Source organism: Asterias amurensis, chromosome 6 (genome assembly GCF_032118995.1).
Source record: "Asterias amurensis chromosome 6, ASM3211899v1".
Classification (NCBI taxonomy): Eukaryota; Metazoa; Echinodermata; class Asteroidea; order Forcipulatida; family Asteriidae; genus Asterias; species Asterias amurensis.
This window is the reverse complement of record NC_092653.1, coordinates 16,938,368-16,966,363: the sequence shown is the minus strand read 5'-3', so window position 1 is coordinate 16,966,363 and position 27,996 is coordinate 16,938,368. Positions and strand designations below refer to the sequence as shown.

The following is a 27,996-nucleotide window of genomic DNA, read 5'->3' as shown; positions in this document are numbered from 1 at the left end:
GCAATTGAGGGCGCTGTTTAAAAAAGTCATACAAGCATTTTCCTGCTTACCTGGTTTACCATTGCGCGGATTTTTCAAGTGTAAGTCGTTCTAATCTTGATTGTATTCGTGCGATTAAAAAGATGGTGCGACTTAAAAATAGGTAGGTTCTTAATGACAATTTATTACATACTTATAATATTGTTATCGTAAATTATTTGGCAAATGAATGCGCAGTTTCTTTGGATTTCCAAATTGGAAGAGGGGAACAACTAGATTCCTAGAATTAGATCTAGTTGGCTCCGCCCACGACGCACGTGTGTGAGCAAAAGAACAGTGGGGCTCTCCAATGCCTTTCTGCACAACTCTGCCGCGCGCGCCAAGCGTACGCGCACGCATGTCGGACCTTAGTGTCGGACCTTCGTTGTGATTGGTCAATACGCAATGGGGCGAAGCTTAATGGATCGGTCTATTATTATTAATTTAGTTGGATTAACTTCTAAACATTTTCTTGTTAATTAACTGGGGATGACATCATTGGTGGGCAATGTCAATGTGTGTTATTCAGGATGTCAGACAACTCGTCCGTCAGACAGCTCAAGTGTTCTGACAACTCGACAGTTCAGACAACTCGAGTTTGAGACAACTTGCCGGATGGCCGAGACAAGCTTGTCGACCTCCGTTACTGACATGTTTACACGAATTTACTGTAAATCCTAACCCTTACCCTAACCCTAAAACACTAACCCTAACCCTAAAACGCCTCCCCCCTTTCCGGCCCTGTGCGCGCCGAGTGCTGAGGCCCCATCTCATCTGTCGACGCAAGTGTTCCTAAGTCGAGTTGTCTGACTGTTGATAAAACCGTCCGTTGAGTTGTCCGAACGGTCGAGGTGTCTCAACCGTCGAGCTAACCGAACGGTAAAGTTGTCCGACGGACGAGTTGTCTGAACACCCCCATTCAGTAGGTGCGCATTTTACGCAAAGCAGCGTTTACACGGAAACGTAGCGTTTACACAGAAACCTAATGTAGCTTGGCACAGTCGCCAAGTGTGATGTGCGTGCAAGGGTTCAATAGTAATAATTGCTGTAATGTCAATAGCAATATTGGATTCACTAAATGATTTAATTTTGTTCCTACTTCAGTCTTCTTGACAATGTTATCTTATGGCGAGGCTCTTTGGATCGTGAGCAATGGTTGAATTTTAATCTAATCAAAATATTTGTGTGCTCTTTTGAATGTATTTCTGTCACAAATTTGTTGCCTGTATGTTTAGATATTTTATATTTCATTTTTTTTTTGTAATATAGGGGCCTAAATATTTTGAATGACTTTTTTTGTAAACTGTACATTTCGGCTTTTATTGAATAATAATAATAATAAAATATGTTTAAAGGCTTTTCTATTTCCATAAAACTTTCTTTGTTGTTGACTTTTATAAATAGCCTGTACTTTACTTATAGGAACGTTACAGAATTGGTAAGAAGAAAAAAATCGTGAAGATCACAGATTTACATAAAACTTACACGGTCTAATGATGATGATAGTTGAAAACATCCCTTGAAATATTTCTGTCTGAAATGTCATATTTGATGAGAAATAAATAATCTTACTTCGCGTTTGGAGTTTATCGCTCAGGGAGCATTTTATTCATTTTTATTTTGGCATTGATTCAATGCAAAATTTGTCATCGGTTTTTCACTATTCTCTCGTGACCCAGATGGCCGACCGATCTAAAACTTCTACAGGTTTGTCAGTTTATGTACATGGTGGATTACATAAAGTGCTTACACTGCCAGCAGATGTTTTGTTAGCAAAAACCAATTCTGTAATGTTCCTTTAAATACGCGTTTACTGTACAGTGTATGATCGTAACTAGACTATAGCCATTGGAGTTTGTCATGACATGTGATTTTGATTTAGACTATTTAAATCTTTTGGCATTGTCATTTATTAAAAAACCTCACTAAAAATATATCTGGATAGTTTTTGGATCATTGTTTTAATTTTGTGACTAGCTTCCTTTAAATTAAAAGCAAATAATAGCTTTGTTGGGTTTTGGAACTGGTCGATTGGATTGTTTTAATAATATTCCTAGTAATCATCAAAAAATTCCACAGCAAATATTACGTCTACACAGGAAGAACAATCCCTATAGTGGACACATGTTAACAATCTGAGTAACACTTCTCAGATTCAATTGTTGGAGCATATTAAACAAACATTTTTTATTTTTTTACCATCAAATACTGTTGTTATGGTTGTTGCCATTAATTCTAAGAGTGATTACAAAACTTATACTTCCCTATTAAAAATGTTAAATAATAACTGCATAATACAGTGCTAAATAAGCAGGTCTACCATGATTAATGTACGTGTACATTTAGGCTTTAAATGTTCTACATGTGTCCAAAAACAGAGGAAGACAAATCTTTTTCTTGCTTTTTTTTCAGGTATTTTCTTTGTGAGATGGTGTTTGAAGATCCGAACAGTCGAGCGTTCTCAATTGTAACCCAGAATATTTATGCTGCTGTGAAATCCAAAGTACGCGACACCCACGGTGACTATGGTCTGGCCGCTATCTCCTGGGGATTGAGTGGTAAGGTTCCAGAGAGTTTTGCCAGGCCTGGAGTTTTACCTTTTAAAGGGCAAGGCCATTTTCATTTTACAAAGGGCACTTCCATTGGAAAATCTGAAAGTCTATTAGGAAACTTTTGAAGGGGCACTTAGGCCAAGACCAGGGCAACGAAGGCCATGGCCTTCGTGAAATTCCAGGCCTGGGTTTTTTTATTTTAAAAAAGAACATCTCGTCGTCAAAGCTCAGTGCTGTTCGCTGTAAGGTCCAATTGAAATTTCGTATTCATAACTGGGGCATTAACCCTGTAGATCATATATATCTATTGTGGCTGAGTCATCATGGTGTGGGTTCGAATCCTGGTCATGACACTTGTGTTCTTGTGAGGGCCGAGATAGGATATGATTGAATTAGCCGCGTAGCGCAATTTTTGTTGCAGAGGCTGTTTACTCCCCAGGGAGCTGAGATGGTTTAATGATTGAACATGTTGAATTAAATGGCCCAATGACCAGGGGTTATGATGTTGGTATCGCTTTGAGAAGCCCTTCGGGTAAGAAAAGTGCCTTTTTACAATTATGTTTTCAGGTTCTTTGCAAAGAGCTAAAATTGATCATACGGCAAATTAATCACAGTTAACCCCAATACAAACCACGTGGTAATGTACATACTGACATCTCGTCTTCAGTTCCACCTGTTTCAAATCATGCCAGAGTGTGGGTTCGAACCTTGGTCGTGACACTTGTGAGGGCAGAGATGGTTCTTGTGATTGATTTACATAGCTTAAGTATGCTACATATTTGGCAGCACAGGCTGCATATTCGCCAGGGAGCTGACATGTTTTACAGACACTGGACACCTTTGGTAAATTTGTCAAAGACCAGTCTTCTCACTTGGTGTATCTCAACATATGCATAAAATAACAAACCTTGGAAATGTTTAATTAAGTTGGTTGTCGAATTTGCGAGAAGTTGTGTGCTTTCAGATGCTTGAATTCAAGACCTCAGCTGAGGTCTCAAATTCAATTCAAATATTCTAGTGAGAAATTACTTAACTAAGTTACTACAATGTTTTATACTATCAACAGCTCTCCATTGCTTGTTAACTAGTACGTTTTTATGCTAACAATTGTTTTGAGCAATTACCAATAGTGTCCTCCAGTGCCTTTAAAGATTGAAATAAAATGGCCGAGTGACCAGGGCCCAATTTCATAGAGCTGCTTAGCACAAACATTTGCCTATCATGAAATTTCTTCCTTGATAAAAACAGGATTACCAACCAAATTTCCATTTGTTGCATATTGCTTGTTACAGGTATTCAACTGTTGCTTATTAATACCCTGAAAATCACATGAAAATTTGGTTGGTAATCCTGTTTTTGTCTTCCTTCCTTCCTGTGAAGTGCAGCCTCGCATATGTGAGGATAAATGCACTGCGTGTTTGCGCATGCGTCCAAGAAAAATAAGCAGGACATGCTGTCGAGTGCGGAAATTTTTAGTGTAAACAAGTGCAAGTAAAAACTGTTGGATATGGAGAGCTACTTAGATGGATGAGCCTTAAGTGCAAGCTTAAAGGCTTCAAGCGATTTGTACTCCGCTGGATCTACTGCTAGGCTATTCCAGTCCCGGATGGTACGTGGGAAGAAGGAGTTAGTAAACACAGTTGATTTGGTGTGAGGGATGACAAAGCGGGATTTGTGACCTCTTGTTGATGTAGATAGATGGACGAGGTACTGGTTCCACTCAATGTCAACGAGACCATAACGGATTTTGTACATCATAGCCAGGCGACTGCTAGTGCGTCGGTCCTGTAGGGATTGCCAGTTTAGCTCTTGTAGGATAGCAGAGACACTTCTTGTCCTGTCGTAGATCCCTGTGACAAAGCGGGCTGCATTGCGTTGGACTTGTTCCACTTTCTTGGAGTTGCGCTGTGTGTGGGTGTCCCATACAACACTAGCGTACTCGACTGTTGGTCTTACGAATGTGTTGTATGCAGACTCCTTGATCTTATGACTGCAGTGCCTGAGATTACGGGACAGGAAAGCTCGAGTGGAGTTGGCTTTTTTAGTGATAGTGTCGACATGGGTATTGAAGCTGAGATGGGAGTCGATGTGTACTCCAAGATATTTGGCTGAATGTTGAACTTCTAATGTGTGGCCATGAACGGTGTAGGATGCGTGGATGGGCCTGCGCTTGTTGGTGATTTGGAGCACATTGCATTTCTTAGCGTTGAACCTCATCAGCCACTTTGACTCCCAGTCTTGTAGGGCATCAAGATCTTTTTGGAGGCTGGTCGTGTCATTGTGGGATGAGATGTGCTTGTATACTACACTGTCATCAGCAAACAGCCTAGTTGTTGAGTGATGGACGCAATCGGGAAGGTCGTTGATGAAGATAAGGAACAGCAATGGACCTAATACGCTACCCTGTGGTACTCCTGATGTTACTTGGGATTCGGCGCTCTTCTGACCATCAACTACAACGACCTGGGACCGTTTGTGGAGGAAATCACGGATCCAGTCCAGGATGCTGTTGCGAATGCCATAGTGATCAGCCTTTAATAGGAGGTGACGGTGTGAGACTTTGTCGAAGGCTTTCTCAAAGGCTTTGTCGAAGGCTTTGTCAAGGCAAACAATTTGATGCTAAGCAAATTTTGGTGCGAAGCAGCTCTATGAAATTGGGCCCTGGGCTAATAATGTTAGTTGATGCACCATGAGCATTACTGAGTGACAGACCTGAGCCATATTATGTAAGAAGCCACTATTATTAGTCTAATGATCTTTTGTGGTAAGAGTCCAGTAATTTTTTAACCTTACCAACAATGCAAATTAGATTGGCCTGCAACTGCCGAGGCCTTAAATTATGGGAAAATGCCTGCAACTGCCTAGGCGGGGTAATTACTAGTTAATAATAATTAATATCTATTACTTACAACTTTAACCAATGAGCAGGTTCTTCCCTGTGAGGGGCAAACACCACCAAGCCAAGTCCAAACCTGCTACATTGGCTAAGGAAAATAGTAGCGAAGAAAACTGCCTTAATAATCGAGAACCTTCTCTGACCAGAGCAGACGATGAAGTGGACAAGCATTTGCTATGCGCCCCTCGTTGTCGTTACACCTCAGCAGTTTTCAAAAGAAGAAGGGAACAAAAGCGTACGTCTTTTGTGCACAAAAAAAGCTTTATTTATTCTTAAAGGAATTCACTACAGATCACACCCTGACTGGACATGGTGAATAAAATTATATTGTTTTGAGTTTTTTACACATTTTCTTTTAATATGTAAAAAGTATCTGAAAGAAATAATATGACACAAACAATCGAGTTTGTTTCAGAAACATTGATGCTTCCAAGATGACAGTGTTTTATTTGATCTCAATTAATTTCCAGTGAGATACTTGAATTCCCACACGGGCCTTGTGATGATTAGAGTCCGTCGTCACCACCAGAAGATACTCGGCTCGACGTTGCCATTCATCACATCAATCGCAAGATGTCCTCTATCGTTAAAAACGATTCACGTCTCAGGTAAAATGAAATGTCATCATTTAAAAAAAATATATATATATATTTTTATTCAACATCCAACAGCGCAAGCGGCGATAACAGGATGGATAAAAAAATATTAAACATTATAAAAACAGTAAAATGTAACAATTAAGGAAAACAAAACATAAAATACACACATGGCAAGAAAAAAACAATATTTAAAAAAAGAACAGACAAAAACGAAACATGTCTCTTGTAAAATCAGATGTCATCATTTTGGTTGTTTGTTGGGGTGTTTGTTTGTTTGATTGTTTGTCTGGTGCAGGCGGCGGTGGGGCACCTTGTGGAATGACAGGAAAGCTGCCTTTTAAGGAACAGGTTGCCTTGGTTCAGTCGAGTTGGTCTTTGAAAAGCGTTTGTAACCGTTTGTTATAAAATGCATATGGGTAGAAAGATGTTGTAAAAGTAGAATACAATGATCCACACAAACATGCCTCTAAATTGCACGGTTTTCCTTTTACCTCGTCGACTAACACGGTCGACTAAAATGGCCGACCGTGTTAGTTCGCACAGTGAAAGGAAAACCACGCAATTTCGAGGCAAGTTTGTGTGGATCATTGTATTCTACTTTTACAACATCTTTCTACCCATATGCATTTTATAAAAAACGGTTACAAACTTTTTTTAAAGACCAACTCGACCGATCCAAGACAACATGTTCCTTTAACCGATCGATGCTGACACTGTCCTGTTTACCATTGGTCTCAAGGAAGAAATACAGTACGCTTGATGACACTATATGGTCCATTGTAAGGAGGCTGTAGGGGTTTCTTCACAGCATCCACTTGAACAAAAACATGAGTACATGTTGACAGTGCTGGCGGGATATTTGTGGTTTTGTGTTGTGGCCGAGGTGGAGTAGGTTGAATATTTGTCATGTGTTGACAGAGGTGTTGAACATAGTCGCTAGGATCTATGTAAGTCAGAAGGGCTCATACTGGGTACTACAAACATGGCAAACTGTTCTGGTAATGTAGTGGTCGTACCAAAAACAAGTTCTGCTGCAGAAGAGCCATTGTTTGCTTTAACCGCGGTACGAATACCAAGCAAAACTAGGGGCATGATGGGAAGTGTTTTAGTCCAGCGTTGGTTGTTGTGCGCTTGATGTAGCCATTCAACTAGACCATTTGTGGCAGGATGGTTAAGAGCGACTGGACCATTTGCAGTGGGATGGTAAGAGGTAGTGCAAGTTTGCTTACAGCCAAGGATATTAGAGAGCGACGGAAAAAGGGCTGACTCAAACTGGCGACCACGATCGGTAGTAACTGTATCGCATGGTTAAAGGAACACACAAGTTTGCCTCGAAATTGCGTGGTTTTCCATTAACTTTGCGAACTAACATGGTTGTCCATTTATGAAATTTGACTCCCATAAATGGCCAACCGTGTTAGTCGACGAGGTAAAAGGAAAACCGTGCAATTTCGAGGCATGTTTGTGTGGATCATTGTGTTCTACTCTTACAGAATTTTTCTACCCATATGCATTTTATAAAAAACGGTTACAAACGCTTTTCAATGACCAACTCGATCGATCCAAGGCAACGTGTTCCTTCAAAGGCAGCTGGTGTTACATGTTGCAAATAATACAATGTACAACATGTTTTATAAACAAAATCAACTGCTGTTGCTTGACTTGGATATATAGCAATAAGTTACTACATATTGCTATGTACAATATGGACCTATGGACCTATTGAACAATACACGTACATGTAGTATTTTTAATGGTTTTATTTACATGATTTAGGAAACAGCTGGTCTGGCCTTGGTTTATATAAATTTGTTAGTGGGCTTAAATTTTGAAATAATTATACTCTTACATGTAAGTTTTGCTTTGTTAATGCATTTCATTTTGCTGTCATGTGCTTTGAGGAATGTTTTATTCATAATGCGCTAATCAATATACTGTTTTCTTGTTCTTATTATATTTGTTTGTTGGAGTGTTTGTTTGTTGGTTGGGTTTTTTGTTTGTTTGGTTGTTTGGTTGTGGGTTTTTTTTGCTTGGATGTTGGGTGGGGTGTTTGTCTGTCTGTCTGTCTGTCTGTCTGTCTGTCTGTCTGTCTGTTTGTTTGTTTGTTTGTTTGTTTGTTTGTTTGTTTTTTTGAGGTTTTTTTTGTTTTTGTTTTTTTTGTGGGTTTTTTATGTGTAGGGTGTCATGGTCGATTGGTTTAGAGCATGAAATTCATGTTCTGGTGACTAAGTCATCGTGGAGTGTACAAGACACTTGAGCTTAACTATATAATTACGTCTCTTCACCCAGTTTAAAAGCGGCCGAGACAGGACATGTTAGATTCACATCCATACATAGTAAGGCCTGAAATTACACAGAGAGGCAATGACAGCCATGGCCTCTGGTGCCCTTGTCTTGGCCTTGATTTCACATAAAGAATTTCCCTCAAACTTAAAGATTTTCCAATGGAAATGCCCTTTACAAAATGAAAATGGCCTTGCCCTTTCCAAGAGGACATTCCAGGCCTGCATAGAAGTATGCCTTTTGAAGAAAAAAAAAGATGACCAGAAATTATCTTAAACCTTGTAAATATAAAGTCACAATTTTGTAGTTGTTTTCCATGAATGGGCTGAGTGTATACATGCCATCTTATTTGACACATCTTTCAGGTACCATCCGTTCCTGCCAGAAGTTTCTTGTGAAGTTCAACAGGCAGCAGTTGGTTGTCTTACTGAGACAGTGCAAAACAAATGGTAAGAGACACACTGAAGGGTTTGGGTACTTTTTGTAGGACTCAAAACAAGAGCGTACACACATTTGCATTAAACTAGCAAGATAATGATGGTAGAAAGCTTCCCCTAAAATATTACTTGCAGAGGTGCTGTAGATTTTGAGAAATGAGTAGACAATTTCACAAACGTAATTTTCGTCTCAGTGAGTCAAAAGAAGGGGTTCACCCTTGTGTTCCTGGTTTGATCGGCTGCTTATTCCGCCACAGCATTAACTTAAACCATCACTTGGTGCTATGTAAAAGGAGTTGGTCTCATAATTCAAATGAATTCCTACTTACCTTGCTGGAAAATACTGAATGTTGAAGTGCCTTGATTGTCACTGAGTGACTGATATGAGCGCGCTATATTAAATTGTTATGAATCCACTTTTAGTATTTATTATTTTTTTGTAAGTTTTAAATCGATTCTCTCTCTCCAGAGGAACGGATACAAGTGAAAGAATCAATAAAGAAGTGTTCTGTGTTGGCGAAGGAGAAGAAATCACACAACACTGCTTCGGGGAACACAAGTTTCTCCTGATGTCATACCATATCTTGCATCTCCTTGCCCGGGTGTACAAGCTCCAACAAGTAATGGTGCTTCGGGGAACACAAGCTTCTCCTGATGTCCAACCATAGCTTGCTTCTCCTCGCCCAGGTGTACAAGCTCCAGCAAGTAATGGTGCTTCGGGGAACACAAGTTTCTCCTGATGTCCAACCATATCTTGCTTCTCCTCGCCCAGGTGTACAAGCTTCAACACGTAATGGTGTTTCAGGGAACATAACTTTCCCCTGATGTCCAAACATATCTTGCATCTCCTCGCCTAGGTGTACAAGCTCCAACAAGTTTGGGTTGCGGAAGCAATGTGTTCATTGAATACCTTATTGTTCAGTGATGGCTTAAGGTTGCATCCAGCTTGAAAAGTTGAGAAAGTCTGAGGAATAGACCTATCCAGGTAAGATATGTGGTCGTTGGGCAAAAGAAGGAACATTTTATTGAGTTAAAGGGCTGACTTAATAGTCACTGTGGTCTGGTTGTTAGACTGCAGGACTTGCAAAAAAGGTTGTGGGTTTGGATTCTACCAAGCTAACCCCTGATTTCACAATGACTAGAACAAGTATTGTCGTCTTGTTACTGAATAACAATTTCTTGATTTTTGCGAGTCCTAATCATGGACGGAAACCAATGTTTGTATGAGAGAGATTGGCTATTGCCAGTTTAGCGCTTATATCCCCTCGAGGGAGTTTGCAGAGTTCCCTCAACAGGAAGATCGTTAAGACAGACAGAGATACCAATTTATGGAATACTACAGTGACACCTTACTCAGAAGAGCCAAGTCTTCAAGTTATGAGGCCAAACTGTCAAATGATCGCACGTTGTAGGTGAAACAAGTGTCATTACTGGGTGAGAGCATGACAGCTGAATGTAAAGTTGTATGTGGACTTTTCATTATTAAGTCAGAATCTGCACATGTATTTCTTTACCATGTTCACTTAACATGATACACAAATTTCGTTTTCTGAAGTAGTCTGTACATGTATTTTGTGTGAATATGGTTTAATTACATAAAATAAATAAATCATCTTTAATTAAGTGGTCCATTATATATTTTTTTCTGACTGACTGTAAGCATTATGCCAAAACAGTACATGTAGTTAGGCTTCTGGGTTATGCTGCCATGCCCTGGGCTTCTGGTTTTGCTGCTGCGCTAATGTGGTACTCAAAAAATATTACAAGGGCTGGCAGGTCTGCAATTATGTACAAATGGTACAGGTATTTATAGACTTGTTATGGCTATGTAACAACAGCTTTGCTGATTTCTCTGAGGGTATTGAAATTTTAAATCGGACTAAAAAAGGATATTATGCCTGCTTCCTCAATGGTGGATTTTTCTTATAGAAATACGGTCTGCATCTGCTATGTCATACTAGAATACACTTTACACAAGGTGTTCATGCACGCTGCATTGTAAAGGCACTGGACACTATTGGTAATTACTCAAAACAATTAGTTAGCATTAAAACTTGGCAATGAGCAATGGAGAGCTGCCTCTGAAGTAACACAGTTTTTGAGAAAGAGGTAACTTCTCACTTAAGTATTTGAATTGAATAAGAGACCTTAGCCGAGGTCTCAAAATCAAGGCAAGCACACAACTTGTGTGACAAGGGCGTTTTTTCTTTTTTTTTTCTTCTCAAATTTTCACAGGCTTGCTATTTCATGAGTATGTTGAGATTGACCGGTCTTCAACATAAGGACTGTCTGGGTTTTGATTGGAAGTGAGTTAAAGTTAAGATAGATTAAGTTTGTATTTCCTTGTTTGCCACTGGCCTGCTGCTATGGTCATGACGATATTCCAGGGTTGTCTACAGTTTTTGAAGTAGCCGGTGAATATATGTAGTCGGTTTTGTCAAAGGACTGAATGCGAGGGAGCAAATCAAGCACACAGCAGGCTGCCCTTGCAGTATGGGTTCCAGGGCCCGCCCAAGTGCCCCTTCCTTTCTTTTCTTTTCTAGATGCTATGTTGTGTGATCTAAGCAGTTTCTAGCTTGATCTATTGAATACATTTTTTCTTTAAATTATCACATTTTTTTTATGACTCCTTATGTAACTTGCCATAGATTTTGATTTCATTTATTTCTTTTCATGTTTCCCATGTCAGTTGGGGAGGGTTGTTCCACACATATTTTTCCAATTTGATGGATGGAGCAACTTGATTCCTCCTTACACGTTGCATTCAAATAGAAAAAACCTGAGAAAAAAAAAACCCTCCCCCCCCCCAAAAAAAAAGGCAGCCGGCGGCAAAGAACCAAGTACATGTAGCTTGCTGAACTGTCGGCAGCCGGCGCTTCTGAACAACACTGCGACATTCCCCCAAAAAATCCTTCTTCAACAACCCTACCTACACTTTCCCTTTTAAGAAATGCAGGTGCTAAAGCTAAAACAATTATATCTCTTGGACTCTTTCCTATCTATGGACAAAAAATATTGCTACAAAAAGACAAAAGCTGTGAATAAATTTTTTAAACAATGCTTTATTTTTCCGAGATTAATCCATTAATGAAACTAACAAGTTACCCAAGGATACTTCTTACTACAGTATCTGACTAGGAAATTAAATCGCTAAAAGATAAAGACGCTGAAACAACTGCCTCAGTGGTACGTATGTGAAATCTTTGACTTGAAAAATTAAAAACTTTACGTGACGTGCAGAAAAGATACCGATTAATATATGAGAAACCAAAGATTTAGAAAAGCGTTATAAAAATCATTTCAGGAGACAGCATTCTAAGTCATTCTTTGTGCTGTGATTGACCAATAAACACTCAATAGTACCGGTTAACAACATGAACAAAGAAAACATGTTTTTTGTGGTACATCCCCCCCCCAATCCCCTTTATACACAGTTACATATATTTCCACCAAATAAAAAGCTTGAAATAAACTCCCATTTTGTTACTTGTTTTTTAGTGAATGGTTCAATCTGTAAAGCAGCTTTTGATAGTACAGAGCATTTCAAGAATTATTTTATCTCAGGGTAATGTGAACATAAAAAAAGATGTGTTTTTATCCCCCAGGAAATTTGAATCTGAGAAAGAAACGTTGCTGGCTGATACATGTACGTTTCTGAAAAAAATGCTACCATCTTTCAAGCACAGGTTAATTTCATTGTATATTTACTCTTTATGGGATTAAAACAATCAAACAGTTATAAAAACAAATTGTTACTTTGCCTCAAAGGATTTGGGTACTTTTTCAAAATGTCCATAGATTTACATTTAACTTACAGGGTTTGAAGATAATGACAGTGGAAAGCTTCTCTTCAAATATTACTTACTGAGGTGCTGTAGAGAAATGAGTAAAACAATATAATGAAAATACATTTGTAAATGCTTGAGAAAATTTTGGTCTCATGAGACAAAAACTATTTTCATGACATTGTTTTACTCATTACCCAAAAACTACAGCACCTCAGCACGTAATATTTACAGGGAAACTTTCTACTATCATTATCTTCAAACTGTGTAAGTTTAGTGTAAATCTGTGGACATTGTGTTTTTTGTCCAACAAAAGTTACATAGACCCCTTAAATAAGTACGTTAACAGGCATGATAGTTGACCCTGGAAAATAAGTAGGTTATTTCATTGTGGGCTGATTTACATTAACATGATTGTATAGGTTTTTATAGACTTCTACAATCGTACAGATTTTTCTGAGGGCGTACAAATTGGATGTCAGATAACCAAGTGAAGAATACCACGCCTGATCGGTTATAGCACAGGAACTATGCTTAAAAGACAGTGGACACTATTGGTAATTGTCAAAGACCAGTCTTCTCACTTGGTGCATCTCAACATATGCATAAAATAATAAACCTGTAAAAATTCCGAGCTCAATTGGTCGTCGAAGTTGCGAGATAATAATGAAGAAAAAAAAACACCCTTGTCACACGAAACTGTGTGCTTTCAGATGGTTGATTTCAAGACCTCAAATTCTAAATCTGAGGTTTCGAAATCAAATTCGTGGAAAATTACTTCTTTCTCGAAAACTATGTTACATCAGAGGAGCCGTTTCTCACATGCTTTACATTGTATATTATCAACAGCTCCTCATTACTCGTTACCAAGTAAGATTTTATTCTAATATAATAATTATTTTGAGTAACACCCAATAGTGTCCACTGCCTTTAACTATGTACATATTTTACAGCAAATAAAGCAAATGTCAAAAATTTAAACCGCCATGTTTTTTTTATTTACATCTTTAACATTTGTTTTTCTCCCAGTTCAAGAGGGATTACTACCTGTACCAGTTTTGTTTGGTTTTTAGTTTGTACACCATATTGTACTCCCAAAGTGCATGGCTCGTTTCTAGTTTCCTTATCTTACTTTGGAACAACCCATACACACAGGAAGGGGAAAGTTTCAGAGCAGAAAAATACAATCCTGCCATAAAGTCAAGGCCCAGTTTGTTGGCTATGCTTATCAATATCGTAAGCAAAAATAAGCGCTTACGGAAGCAGGGAAGGTAATTACTCAAAACAAATATTAACTTAAAAACTGACTTGATAAGGAGCATTGGAGAGCTGTTGATAGTATAAAACATTGTGGGAAACGACTCCCTCTGAAGTAGCAAGTAACAGTTTATGAGAAAGGGGTAAATTCTCACTAAAATCTAGAAGTCTTTTGTTCTTATCTGAAAGCACACCAATTCGTCCAACAAGGGTGTTTTTTCTTTCATCATTTTCTCACAACTTCGATGACCAATTGAGCGCAAATTTTCACAGGCTTGTTATTTTATGGTTATAATGGGGTACACCAAGTGAGAACACTGGTCATTGACAATATACCAAGTGTATACCTTCCCTTTAATCACAATTTGTCTGATTTTCAGGGCAAAAATAAATTGGAAATCAGACATGGGTAGGAAGAATATCATGTCTGTATATTATACAGTTTTCCAGTTCATTTTTCCAGTTGACTCTAACAGCCAGAGAGATCCTTATTCTTTCCTTTCCTTCTGAACCTGGTCTCCTCTGGATCAAAGCCTTGCTCTTTGCATCCAAACACCGCCCAGGCTGGTGTTTTTGTCATGTAGTCCAAGGCGTTGAACTTTTTCTCCCCGTCGCTCGCAACAAAGTCAGCCATGAGTTCGTGGAACTTGGCGTAATCAATCCACGTCCACCACAATCCGTCCTCCTTTTTAAACTGAAGCAGAGAATATTGAATGGACATTATTTGTTGTATACATTGAAGAGTTTATGAATTGATTGGTACATGTAGAAACAGGGTTTAGAGGCTTTCAAGTTTGTTTTAGTCTGTTCGTGGTTAAACAACCTAGTAGCTGTTGTATATTCATTTGATATATCCAGCAGCACTATGACTTGCAATACATCCTTTATTTCATCTTCTTCATTTTCTTTTTTGGCAAATCCCCCAAATAAACAGTGATTGTGATAGAAATGAGTAAATATACGCATTGCAACCAATGCAAGAGTTAGTTGCAAGGGCAGCTGTTAAACAAAAACAATGATGGACCCCAAAGATAGTATATGGATGTTACCTTGAGTTCTTATTAACAGCAAATTCATCCTCTTTTTACTTCCATTTTCTTTACACCAAACCCTCAAAACCAATAGTGATACTAATGGAAATGAGTAGCGCAACCACGATCCGTGAATTGTTATACTTTTTTATAACCTTGACAGCCCTTAACATTTATTCCAGCTTTTTGTATTTTTGCAAAGTGCTTTGAGGCCTTGCAAAAGGCGCTATATAAATGCTTTTTATATGAGCCCTGTATTCCTTGTGTAACTGTCTGAAGATTTCAGCATTAAAAAACAAATTTAAAAAAAGATTTAAAATAACATAAAAATAAGTAAAAATGTTGAGTACCTTCTTATGTGCAGCCAGTATGCAGTTTGAGTGTTCATGTTCACAGGCAATGTCATAATCTGGTAGGAGATCTACAAGCTTCTGCACGAAGCCCACCACCTCTTCATGCCATGGGATATTCTTCATGGTCAATGTGCTAGCCTTGGATTCCCCACAGTAGGTCACTCCCTGGTCAAAGGTCAAAGTTCAAAGCAAAACAATATTATTTGGTAACAAAAAATTAAGAAATTGGTTGGGTCAAAACTTGTCTAAGATCACCGATTTACTTTAAACTTATACTTAAGGTAAGAATTAAAATATGGAAAATTACTTCTTTTTCGAAATCTACGTCACTTCAGAGGGAGCTGTTTCTCACAATGTTTTATACTATCAACCTCTGCCCATTACTCGTTACCAAGTAAGGTTTTATGCTAATAGCTATTTTGAGTAATTACCAATAGTGTCCACTGCCTTTAATGTTCCTTTAACTGAAAGACCAACTGATGAGAGATTTGCATGATTAGTTGTTTACCTTGACTTCAATGAAGTCTGGCTTGCCGATGTTGACAAGGTTTGCGTAGGCATCAATCTCTTCGTTGTTCCAACCATTGACTATGGTCAATCTGTACACTGTCCGCTGACCCTGTCAAAAAGAATTCAAGAAGGCCCACTATTAACGTTCATTCCAACAATTTGCAGCATTATTTTGTGCTGTCACAGTAGTCTGTCACAGCTTGACATGCACGTATGCTATTTACTTGTACTTTCTTGTCCGACACAAAAAAACAACTGATTTACATTAAATTTACAGGTTTTCAAAATATTGGTACTCGAAAGCTTCCCTTAAAATATTACTTAAGTTACTGAGGTGTAGTGTTTAAAAATAAGTAACATAGTTGCGAGAAAATTATATTTGTCTTGGCGAGAAGAAAATTATTGTAGCATGTACATGTACAGCGGATTTATGCGACTCATGAAAATATTGCTCTGTCTGTATTTTGTTTATTTATTGTTCTCAAACCCTTGACAACTAATTAAGCTTAAACTTCTCAAGGTAAATTATATAACTTGTATACATCTTCAATCACAATGAGTAAGGATTCATGTCATGACCAAAAACTTGATCTACAAAAGGTATCAAAACCCTTTAACATACATGTTCATTGTAGAACTCAAATTGAAAAGTGCCATTATATTTATTGGTTTATTTCATTAAAAAAACCATTACAAAGGAATGAACAGTATGACAACCGATATGGTTGAATTGCACAGGAACATGTACAGTATAAAAAATTCTTTAAAAAGAGCTAAAAGGTTAAACAGTTAAAACACACAATAGGTAATTAGCAAGAATTACATTTAACCAAAAAGAATGAGACTTAACGGAAAAAGAATTACAGTAGAAGCAAAGTAATGCAAGTCTGGTTTTAAACAAAGGCCTCTTTTAAAGGTACCCATAGACAAGAAGACTTTGCAATGGAAAATCCCCTTAGCAAAATGAAAATGGCCTTGCCCTCCAGATAAGATTCCAGGCCCAGGGGTAGATTTCACAAAGTTAGTCCTAACTTTGGACTAGTCCTAGGCAATGCCAGTCCTAAGTTAGGATGAATTACTGGTCCTAACTTAGGACCAGTCCTATCTCTTAGCATTGCCTAGGACTAGTCCTAAGTTAGGACTACGTTGTGTAATCCACCCCTGTAATACTAAAATTTTGCCACTACTTCATGACGTTCAATCAACAATTATTTGAAATCATGTCAATCAGAAAACACATTTTAATTCTGACCTTTTCTGAGAGTGCCTCTAGACTGCTGAGTAATCTCGGCCAGAAGTCGCGGAATAGCGGCCGGTCAATCTTCTTTAAGCTTTCCTTCGTACTCGCATCCACACTAACGTAGAGCTGCGTAACAGGAACCATGCTCCTTCAAGAAAATTACAGTATACACGCATTTAAAGTTGTTTGAGTTTAAGATACATTGTAATCATTGGTTACCTTGGTTTGTAAGGCTTAACATGCTTAACAATTGTAAATGTCAAGCAAAAATTAGTAGGGAACCAATCACAGTGGACTGTGCATAATATTTTGGGTGGTAACTCATTTTTGCTAAGCAAGACTTTCCTGCGCTAGGCTACTTTTTGGGTCCAAACTCCTTTAGAAATTTTGCACGTCTATTTATTATTACTAGAATGTGAAGCTGGTTTACCATAATAATAATTAACTTGTTTTTCTATAGTTCATTTGACAGAAACCGTATCAATGCGCTTTCCATTTGTGCCCTAATCATTGGGCTGATAACTACCCCTTCAATCTTTCTCAGCTCCCTGGAGAGTATACAGCCGTGAGCTGCCTTGGCACTCCAAAGGCTTTTTCAAACACATTATCAATCTCTTCCCTCGCAGGTACCCATTTATATACCCATAGGTGAAGAGGATCAATTATAGTTAAGCATCGTGCTCTAAGACACCAGTGTCATGACTGGGGCCCCGAACCCACACTCCGAAGACTTAACCACCAGAACTTGAATTCGATGCTCTAAGCCACGACACACATAAAATTGTATCTTAAGTACATTTATACCTGATAGCTTCTGGGAACTGTGCGTTGGTGACAAGAAACGTTGAGATTTTATGACTGTGTAGTAGCTTCGCAAAGCGGTTGATCTCGGGGTACATGATTGGTTCACCGACTAATGATAAGGCACAGTGCTGGACCTGCATGGCTTCTGCCATACGCTCTGGCTTCACACCAGGGACACCTGTGGTACAAGATTAAATTATCAAATCATTAAAAAAAGAGGATCCTTCTATGAATTTGATTTCTTTTACCTTTAGGTATGATCTTGGAAAAAAAATTGGGGGGTTTCAGATATATTTCTGTGAAGATCGACTTAATCATATCATCAATCGTTTGTTCGTTTGTCGCCCTTGATTTTTATTTTTTTTTAAACTGTTTTTGATAGACAATGCTTTGGTATGGGACTGTTCTGTGATTTTTATGATTTTTGTGCAATTCTGGGTTTTTTCCCCTACTATTTTGGGGGGTTTTGTGCCGTTTGTGCATTTTAATGTTTTTCAGCTTTTAATCGCGTTCACTTCCTTTTTTTTTTGTATTTCAACTGCCAAATTGTAAAAAAAAATTTAAAAAAAATTAATTTATAAATACCGCAAACCAAATATATATTGATACCTCACCATGCAATGCCTCAGATCCCATATAATGATGAACTTGAATCGCGACTTCAACAATTTTTGTCTGTATCCTTCAGCTGTTTCTTTGAGAGGGTAGGGCCATCTTTAGTTTTCACAATGCACTTAACAAAGTTCAAGGCCTGAGAGTTGCTTAACTGAACATTTGCTTAGCAGTTTTCTACTAAGAAAAAATAAGCAGAAAACCAGCCAAAGAAAGTACAGATGGCGTTATTATTTTTTTTTTTTGGGGGGGGGCTGGTAAAACTTATTTTTAGCAAAATCACCTTTGAATTCTTTCATGAGTTTGTAGTGATTCTGAAGAGCGCCCTCTAGGATCGTCTCTGGGTCATCCATCTTCCATCGCCACTCTGTGCCGACTGGATTGGTGTGATGCCTTTATTGAAAAATGTAAATGAATAGTTACATGTAAACTAGTGCATCAAAGACATAGGCCCTGTTCGCACTGGACTTAATTTGGGCAAATTAAATTAACCTGGTAAGGTTTTGTAGGGTCAAATAAATCCAAGTGCAGACAGTGGAAAAGTTAACCTGTCGGAATGTTATTCAGCTTCATGGTAAAGTTAACAAGTATATTAATCCAGTGCAGTTATTATTAAGGCTAGACATAATGTAGTAATCATGAATACAGTTACTATTACTTCATAGCACAAGGTATGTACATCCATTTTGTGGGCTTTTTAAAGCAAGAAACAGCATTTCAACACATTAGCCTCTGTCGTGATTGTCTGTCAAAGTTATCGTCTGTACAATTTGTACTTGTGCTGTTTGGTGTTTGTTCTTTGTTAGTCTGTCAATAGGTAAAGGAACTTATACATGTATCTCTTGATATGAGCGTTTTTTGATACCTCCAGCAGAAGACACATTTGTTGGCGCAGGCGAGGCTTGGTGTGGTCTCCATACAGCGATGACTCTCAATGCCATAGAATGTGTGTTTATAGCAGCCTCCTCGTCCACGTAACATACTCTAAAGGAAAAACAACATGTACATAAGAGGCTCCAATGCAAAAAAAAAAAAGATATAAATTTCACCTTGGGGTATAAATGGGTACCTGTGAGGTTAGGGTAGCCACATTTTCAGATTTGGGGGTCACCAACAATGTTGGCGATTTTATGGTTTCAAATGATACCAATTTGACAACTGAAGACATTTTATCAGTGCAGACCAGGTTAATGAGCCAAAGTTTGAGATATATTTAGAATTTTGGGTCAAATTTGTTAAAATATCCACCATTGTGGCAGGAGATTTCTTTCCCCTTCACCCCCCCCCCATTGTGTACAATCTTCTTTTGATAGCGCCCTCTTGTCTGTGAATCACCCTCCTTCATATTGGTGACAGAATCCCAGCATACATAATTTCCCTAGGACACCAGCATGATCAAATTTTCAGATTTGGGGTTCAACAAACTGTTGGTGTTTTTATGGTTTCAAATAATACAGACTGGACTACTCAAGACATATTATCTGTACAGACTGGGTAAGTTGGCCAAAGTTTGAGATATATTGAGAATTTTGTGTGAAGTTCCGTTTTTAGTCCAAATCCCCCAAATACACCATGCAGTACTTAAGCAGCATCCAGCAACAAAGCTAAGCTCAGCATTCTCCTGAAGACATTAAAAGCATACGATCGAAACGTTGAGTTGTCAAACACTAGCTCTTTTTCAGATTCAACACTACTCAAACGAGATTTGCACATGGTGTTACCACAAACCTTACCTAATACTTCCACCATGCAAAGATTCAATTCCTTCTTATATTTATGCTAACCTTAGTCCATCTGCAGAGTTTAACCCCAGAGTGGCTACCAATCAGACGGTACCCTGAAAGAGATAAGCAAAATCAACCAAAATCAAGCAACACGCTTAAAGGGTTTGGGTACTTTTTGTACAAAATGTCCACAGATTTACATTTAACTTACACGGTTTGAAGATAATGATAGTAAAAAGCTTCCCATAAAATATTACTTACTGAGGTGCTGTAGTTTTGAGAAATTATAATTATTAAAAAGATTTATAGCACATTTCCAAAATAGACCATGTGCTTTACAATAAAAATTGAAAGAAATACAATAGAAAGCAAAAAAGCACAAACATAAAAAGCACAAGAAAAGCACATTAATGAAGTATATGAGTAAAACAACTCGCACAAAATTAATCAGAGACGAAAATTATTTTAGCATGTAAAAACTAGATAACCACTTATGGTATTTTACCATAACATACCATAACTGGTTAATACGCTTTTACATGCTAAAACTGAGACGAAAATATTTTTGTGACATTGCGTGCTCTACTCACCCTGTTTTGTGAGTGCTTTTCTTAGCATTGGCGTAATCATCTCCCTAGGCTCGGCTGATTTAGCTGAAGCTCTGTCATCCTAAAACCAACCACAAAATAAAAAAATAAAAAATAATTCTAAAACATGAATCTGCTTTGTTATTTGAGCTTTCTGCAGGCCTTGAATAAACCCATGTCACCCTCAGCAACTGCTGTGGTTCCCTGTGCTTTTGCTGTGAAGTGCTACAGCAGCCCAGGGCCCAATTTCATAGAGCTGCTAAGCACAAAATTTGCTTAGCATGAAATGTCTTTCTTGATAAAAACAGGATTACCAACAAAATTTCTGTTTGTTGCATATTGCTTGTTACTAGTAATCAGCTGTTGTTTGCTTATCCTGAAAATCACATGGAAATTTGGTTGGTAATCCTGTTGTTATCAAGGAAGAAATTTCATGCTAAGCAAATTTTCGTGCTTAGCAGCTCTATGAAATTGGGCCCAGAGCTGTTCACTCCCCAGGGAGCTGAGAAAGATTAAAGAAATTTGATTGGCCCAATTAGGCGGGCACTAATTGTAAAGCATATTGAAACGGTTATTGTAAAATGCGCTATATAACAACTAGTTTCTATCATTACACTTTGTATTTATGATCAATCTATAATTCAAACAAGAATCTATCTCGTGTATTTAGATGACCTCTGACCTTTGCCTTCTTCATTTTCTTCATGACCTTTCCCAAGTCCTCGAGGTCAGTCAGGCCATTAGTCTCTGTGACTTTGCTGCTTCCATCTTGGGCATCTTCCACGTCACTGACTTCCTCTTCACTGGAACTATCATACAATTCCTTCAAGTAATAAAAAATAATAATTACAAATTGTTAAATACGTACATGTATACCAAATTCACAAAACAGGCTAACTTTTTAAGTTCCGAGCATAATATAACTCTGGCTTTTTTATCATTTTGCTTTCAGTGCTATTTCTCTTTGAATGTTTGTGTTTGTAAGTGTTTTTAATGCCAAATAAGTTATAATAATCCGGGGGCAGAGTAATTACTAACGAAAAAGTCTGAAACTTGGATACAAATTCAAAGGTATGTTGAAATTATGGCATTTCTACCATTTTGTAAACCCTGGGGTTATAGATTCCAAGGAGCTTTTGGAAAGAGCATCCAAAGCACTAGAGAAGTAGACCAATGAGCAGGACTTCTTTATTTGTGGAAAAAAATATTGTCTTAATTTTCTTGACCCAGCCGACATAAAAAGTCTGAATTCAGCCAAAAGTCTAAACAATCTCATCCCTGAATAATCAAAGTAATAATAACAAAATGAATGAAAGTTGTTTTTCGAAAATTAGTGTCCCAAACCTCGTCATTGTCATCTGGAGTCTCCTGGCAACAGCCCCCGTCTGTTTTCCCGCATTCACACGACTGCGCCTGTGAGCTACAGCAGTCTTTACTGGAGCTTGTTAACTTTTGGAGGAGCGACTCTTTCCACGCAGCAAAATCTTCTCCTACGCCTGCAAAAGGTTCAAATTTTACAGCAAAATTGTAGAGGTGACACACGATGAAATGAAATGTATTTGGTAGATAAATAACTAATCTGCTGAGTAGAGTCCGCAGAATTCTCTGTAGGATATTTTTAATTGTGTGGCAATTGGGACAAAATGTCTTGAAGTTTACACAAATGTGTGCTTTCAGATGCCTAAAAATGGCTTCAAGTTTGTTATTAGATGCAAATGTTTGACTGAGAAATTACCTCTTTCTCAAAAATTATGTTATTTCTGGGGAGCCGTTTCTAACAATGTTTTATACTATCAACAACTCTCTATTGCTGTTTATGTTAATTACCAGAAGTGTTCAGTACCTTTAAATACCTCTTATTCACTACACCACTAGTAATATTTCTATTCGCGTTTTATAAAAATTTATTATTTTATGTTTGATTTCACTAACTCCAAATGAATTTACCTCCATGTTTGCTCTCAGCAACATTCTGATCTCCCTCCCCTCTCTCCACCACAGCTGATGCACTCAGTATGCTAAGCCAGCTATCTACATTCTTCCCGACCTATAAAACACACATAGAAAACAACATCAACATTGTAGTGGCAAAGTATAGACGATGTCACCTGTGACATCACATGTTTACAAAAGAGCCACCAAGCCTGGACTTCCTGCAGGTTTGATTTGTACACAGCCCAATGGAAGAAAATATAAAATTGAGATTGCACTGTCTAATTCTTATGAACTTTTGATATGATGAAAGGGGACACACCACAAAACTTGTCCAGCTTTTACTTTCATAACTCTTGGATTGATGTGGAAATCATGACACAAATTGTAAATTTTTCCATATGACCAGTGCAGTATCTTGCCTGCCAGAAAAGCCAAAGAGTGTACAAGGTCACACCTATTGTAAACAAAGTTCACACGGTCTATACCTTTGATTTTTGAAACCGCTCGCTTGTTCTAATTTTATACAAATGTAGATGTACATGTATGATAAAAGGTGAGCGCATTTTTGAAATATCGCCGAAAATCGGGAGCAACCATGTCCGGACACAGAAAGAAAATTCCCTAATCTGAGCTTGAATTAACATTTTAGGGCATACATAAACTGATATCTCAGAGATAAACCCGTCCTGGATTAATTTCGACAAGACAGTCAGAGGCAAATTCTCACTCAAATATTAATAAAAGGCCTAAAGCCTTTCATCAGACATTTGGAGGAATCACAAATGTGTGCAACAATGGTGTTTTGCTTTCATTATTCTCTTGCAACTTCGATGACCAATTGAGTCAATATTTTCCAAATTTTGACAGATTTGTTATTTGATGCATGTTGGGATACATCAAGTGAGAATATTGGTCTTTAACAATTACCAAAGGTGTCCAGTGCCTTCAAGGACTGCTTTTCAATTGTCGTGGCCGAGCGGATAAAAGCGCAGAACTCGAGCTATTGCGCTTCTGTTCAGCCGATTGGGGTTCAAGTCCCGGTCATGACACTTGTGTCCCTGAGCAAGAAACTTAACTATAAGTCCTTCTCTCCACCCGAGTGTAAATAGGTACCTGTGAGGGCAGAGATGGTTCTTGTGATTGATTTAGCCGGGTACGGCTTATTTGTTGCACAGGCTTTACACTCCCCATACAGGGAGCCGAGATGGTTTAAGGAACGGATTAAGGCCCAGTGACCAGGGGTATACTGTTGGAAGCGGTTAGATATGTCTTTGGGTATGAAAAGCGCTATATAAAAACAGGTTATTAAAATACCTGATTATAATGGCCTTCATAGAGTGAGTTTCCGAGCCCAAACACAGCATATTTTAGTCCCTTGAGGAGGGACTTGTGAACCCTGAAATCAGTGGTTGATTCCTCCAACCACTGACAGAACCAGGTAGCACTCTTTGTTGGCAGTCCTTCAGAATATGTGGCTAGAATGAAGACGCAGGTGACCAGTCCCTCAGTCTGTGTAACAAAGAAAAGAGGTACACTCTGAATTGGGAAATTTAGGGGGAAAACAAGTTTTCTATAATACATTATTTCAAAAATACTTGTTTTTATCAGTAATAACAAGATCAGGGCCCAATTTCATTAAGCTGTTACCAACAAAATGGACTCAGAACATCAAAACTGTGTATATCGCTACTACTTGTAATGGCTAGCTTCAGCCCAGGCCCGTTTTATAAAGCTGCTTATCAACCTTTGACCTTACCTCTGGAAGAATATGACTTTCTGGGTCAAAGGTGAGTAGGTCAACGACCTCTGCAGAAATGCCACTTGCGGTTGCTGCCTTTGCGAGCTCCTCTGCGAAACTCTGAATGATCAACACAAACAAACCAATTACATAACAATTGAAATTTATAAGGCACTACCCGTGTTCAGATCATAGCGCACATAAAAGCACTTAACATGGAAAAAAGCGAGTCTTTAGAGCTATAAGAACAGTAGGAAGATTGCTCCTATTCATTGGCCCAGCTACACTAAAGGCTTTTTGACCTAGAACTTCTAATTATTCTTTTGCAACTTCAATGACCAATTGAGCCCAAATTTCCACAGATTTGTTCCTTTATGCATATGTTGGGATACGCAATTGGGAATACTGGGGTCGATTTCACATAGAGTTAGGACTAGTCCTAACTTAGGAGTAATGAAAAACGTATGGCTAGTCCTAAGTTGGGGTGAGTAACTTGTCCTAACTTGAGATAAGACTAGTCTTCAGTTTTTGTGAAATCCACCCCAGGTGCAATTACCAAATATGTCCAGTGTCTTTTGAAAAAAAGTTGATATCTACCACTACCATCTAAAGACATGATTTAAAGGCAGTGGACACAACTGGTAATTACTCAAAATAACGATTAGCATAAAACCTAACTTTGTCACGAGTAATTGGGAGAGGTTGATAGTATAAAACATTGTGAGAAACGGCTCCTTCTGAAGTGATGAGTTTTCGAGAAAGAACTAATTTTCCACGAATTTGGTTTTGAGACCTCAGATTTAGAATCTGAGGTCTCGAAATCAAACATCTGAAAGCACACAACTTCGTGTGACCAGGGTGTTTTTTTCTTTCATTATTATCTCACAACTTCGACGGCCAATTGAGCTCAAAGTTTCACAGGTTCATTATTTTATGCAGATTTTGAGATACACCAAGTGAGAAGACCAATACCATTACCAATAGTGTCCATTGTCTTTAAGAGGGGGGGGGTATTAACCTTGGCAGTCCCAGTTTGTGTGCCATAGAAAACTCTCAGCCTGCCTGTCTTCTCAGAAGTGATTTCAGAACTTTTTTTCAGCAAACGCCCATTCTGGTTGGCTGGTTGGGCCCGGGATGTCTGCTGTTGAGTCGGCTGTCTGTCGCCCTCTGTCGGCCTCATTGGGGCAGCATTTGGCACAAAATTCTCAACTTCCTATAGAACAAAGAAAACACCTAGATTTGTCAATGAGCTTTTTTGAAAAACAGCATATCAAGTTCCATGGAACTGATTGAACTACAAGTTGTACTGTCGTGGATAAGAGCACCGGACTCGAGCTCTAGTGTTTCTGATCAACAGAGTGTGGGTTCAAGTACCGGTCATGACACTTGTGTACTTTTAAAAGCAAGACACTTAACCGTGATTGCTTCATCCTTCGGATGGGACGTAGAGCCATTGGTTCCATGTTGTGTAAAGCACATCAAAGAACCCAAGTGCACTTACTCAGGGACAAGGGGTCCACCCTGCCTGGTGTTCCTGATTTGATTGGCTGCATATTGAGCCACAGCACCTTGTAAGCCCCCTAAATGGTGCTTTGTAAAGTATTAAGTATATGTAGGGCTCAGTCTTAGCCCCACATACCCTGGTATACATGTACCTATTGTTGAAACGCCTTGAGAGTCACAGGGTGACGGATATGAGCGCTATAAGAAGCCATTATTAAGAAGCCGGTCGTCGATTTCAACAAACTCTTCCTAATTTGGGATTAATCTTAGGATAAAGGACGAGTTAAAAGCTGTATCCATAGACGTTAGAACGCATTGAACCCTTCCTAAAGTTAGGATGGGTTACTCGTCCTAACTCAAGGTAGGATAAATCCTAGAGTTCATGAAGTCGACTGCTGGTTTTCCTGTTTTACTTACATTCTCATTCTTGTTCCACCAAAGTATCACCATAAGGAGAGTAGCCACACCCGTCACAAAGGACACACCGTACCAGCAAGGAACTGACGTCCATAGTGTAGTCACTAACTTACTACCCCAGTGGAATTGCAATGTGTCGATATCTACAAGTTTGAGAAAAACATTATAAAGAGTGCGATGAATGCTTAAAATGTAATAAATGAATCAGCAAAGGATCTGCACACGAGTATAAACATGATTCTCCATGCTAAGATGTCACACATACTGTGGGATAATTTCTTTTGCATTAAATTGTAAGTGTAACAACACTCTTCACAAAGTACGATATTGGAACTGAACAATTGAACCCAATTTTACAAAGGTTTGTAAGAAGAACAAAAACATGCTATGCGCCGAAAAACATTGCTTGGAAGAAACAGATAACCAGTCAAAATTGGAGATGATATTATCCCCACTTGTTCTCTACTCATGTTTTGCTTAGCCAAACAAATTTGCTAAGCAGTATTTTCTGCATTTAAAACAGCTTCTTAAAATTGGGGCCCTCTACTTATTGTAGAATATTTGGGTTAAGATCATCCATCACAACTTTATCAGTCATGTACAGTTGAAATGTCAGAAAACTCAACCGTCAGATAACTTGCCGTCGGACAACTCGTCCATCTGACAGTGACAAGAGGACGGGCGAGACAACAGCTTGGCCTTGACCAGGCCATGGCATCAGTTAGACAACTTGGTTCCACAGTGAGAAGATAGGTCAGCGGGTTAGTGACGATCTTCGTTACTGACATTTATTGAATAGACACCCAGACTAAAGTTAAATAGTCTGCTGCAACCAATAGACTACAAGATTAGAGAGGGTACCTGACTACCTGTGTGTCAAAATGTAGTGTACTACTACATGTAGTTATAATGTTTGTATTGTAAACAGTAATATGACATATTAAGTGTACAGTTTACAAGCGGGGATGGTGGGCAGCACGAGACGTAGCCCACCTTGTTGAGCTGTAAATGGCTCCGCTCTTAACATCGGTCTCATCACTGTCGCCACTGTAATGGCGACAGTGATGAGACCGATGTTAAAAGCGGAGCCATTTACAGCTCAACAAGGTGGGCTACACGGGACGTAGGTCACTTTATACTGAGTCAGTCAGTAGCGTTAGATTAGAGAATCATTACACAAACACTCATGTCACAGGTGGTGGAGCAAGTAATAATAATAAGTAATCAAAATCAAATCATAACTTTCAAAAACTATTTTACCAAACTAAAATCAAAGAAAGATTGAAATTTGGCCAACATTTCCAAGAGGGTCAAATTATAATAAATTAACTCAGTTAATTTCAATAACAAGTACCAAAAAAGTTATAAAAATAATATAAACACATACAAAAAAAATATACACAGCGCCCTCTACGCCTGCTTTATTGTCATATCACATAGGCATACATTGTCTGCTCTGATTGTCGGCAGAATAAATTGTTTTAATACAAAATTTCAAGATAATAAGCTGAAATTGAGCTGAAAAGTTCCGTGCATGTATATATGTCTCATCTACCTTCGTTTTCACTATCGATGGCATAAACTCTTTCAAAACCACAGAAATTGGAAACTAAAAAACACCAAAATAGAAAGCAGATATCTGCTACGGAGGCTGCCATCTTGGATTGAGCTTCTTTTGGGAAGAAAAAGTCGTTTGTTTATTTATCACAGTTAAC

General features: G+C 38.4%; 3 protein-coding genes across 3 annotated transcripts in view; 2 read left to right on the top strand and 1 right to left on the bottom strand.

Moving 5' to 3' along the window:
* Positions 1 to 56: 56 nt before the first annotated feature.
* On the top strand, positions 57 to 13,551 carry LOC139938553 (ribonuclease P/MRP protein subunit POP5-like). Its single transcript, XM_071934125.1, has 5 exons — positions 57 to 142; positions 2,431 to 2,576; positions 5,937 to 6,074; positions 8,714 to 8,797; positions 9,255 to 13,551. The coding sequence occupies exons 1-5, from the start codon at positions 123 to 125 to the stop codon at positions 9,353 to 9,355; spliced, it is 489 nt and encodes a 162-aa protein (XP_071790226.1). The 5' UTR covers positions 57 to 122; the 3' UTR covers positions 9,356 to 13,551.
* LOC139938547 (S-adenosyl-L-methionine-dependent tRNA 4-demethylwyosine synthase TYW1-like) lies at positions 11,822 to 27,963 on the bottom strand. The gene is made up of 17 exons (XM_071934117.1): positions 27,837 to 27,963; positions 26,282 to 26,424; positions 25,380 to 25,574; positions 24,380 to 24,481; positions 23,938 to 24,132; positions 22,636 to 22,735; positions 22,033 to 22,184; positions 21,371 to 21,511; positions 20,692 to 20,770; positions 20,162 to 20,214; positions 19,243 to 19,361; positions 18,661 to 18,770; positions 17,766 to 17,943; positions 16,974 to 17,109; positions 15,720 to 15,830; positions 15,209 to 15,376; positions 11,822 to 14,521 (listed from the first exon to the last, which is right to left on the bottom strand). The coding sequence occupies exons 1-17, from the start codon at positions 27,937 to 27,939 to the stop codon at positions 14,297 to 14,299; spliced, it is 2,310 nt and encodes a 769-aa protein (XP_071790218.1). The 5' UTR covers positions 27,940 to 27,963; the 3' UTR covers positions 11,822 to 14,296.
* Positions 27,955 to 27,996, top strand: part of LOC139938552 (malectin-like) — a 61,295-nt gene continuing 61,253 nt past the window's right edge. Inside the window, exon 1 of the mRNA XM_071934124.1 lies at positions 27,955 to 27,969. The gene's annotated coding sequence lies outside the window, so the exon portion shown is untranslated. The remainder of the gene's footprint in view (positions 27,970 to 27,996) is intronic.

Excerpts from the sequence above, each read along its gene's own strand:
- LOC139938553 (XM_071934125.1), top strand. The coding sequence starts at position 123 with ATGGTGCGACTTAAAAATAG. Across the intron at positions 2,577-5,936 it reads TATCTCCTGGGGATTGAGTG|TGAGATACTTGAATTCCCAC; the intron begins GTAAGGTTCCAG and ends ATTAATTTCCAG. Across the intron at positions 6,075-8,713 it reads AAAAACGATTCACGTCTCAG|GTACCATCCGTTCCTGCCAG; the intron begins GTAAAATGAAAT and ends CACATCTTTCAG.
- LOC139938547 (XM_071934117.1), bottom strand. The coding sequence starts at position 27,939 with ATGGCAGCCTCCGTAGCAGATATCTGCTTTCTATTTTGGTGTTTTTTA. Across the intron at positions 26,425-27,836 it reads CATCGATAGTGAAAACGAAG|ATATCGACACATTGCAATTC; the intron begins GTAGATGAGACA and ends TCAAACTTGTAG. Across the intron at positions 17,110-17,765 it reads CAGTTCCCAGAAGCTATCAG|GAGCATGGTTCCTGTTACGC; the intron begins GTATAAATGTAC and ends ATTTTCTTGAAG.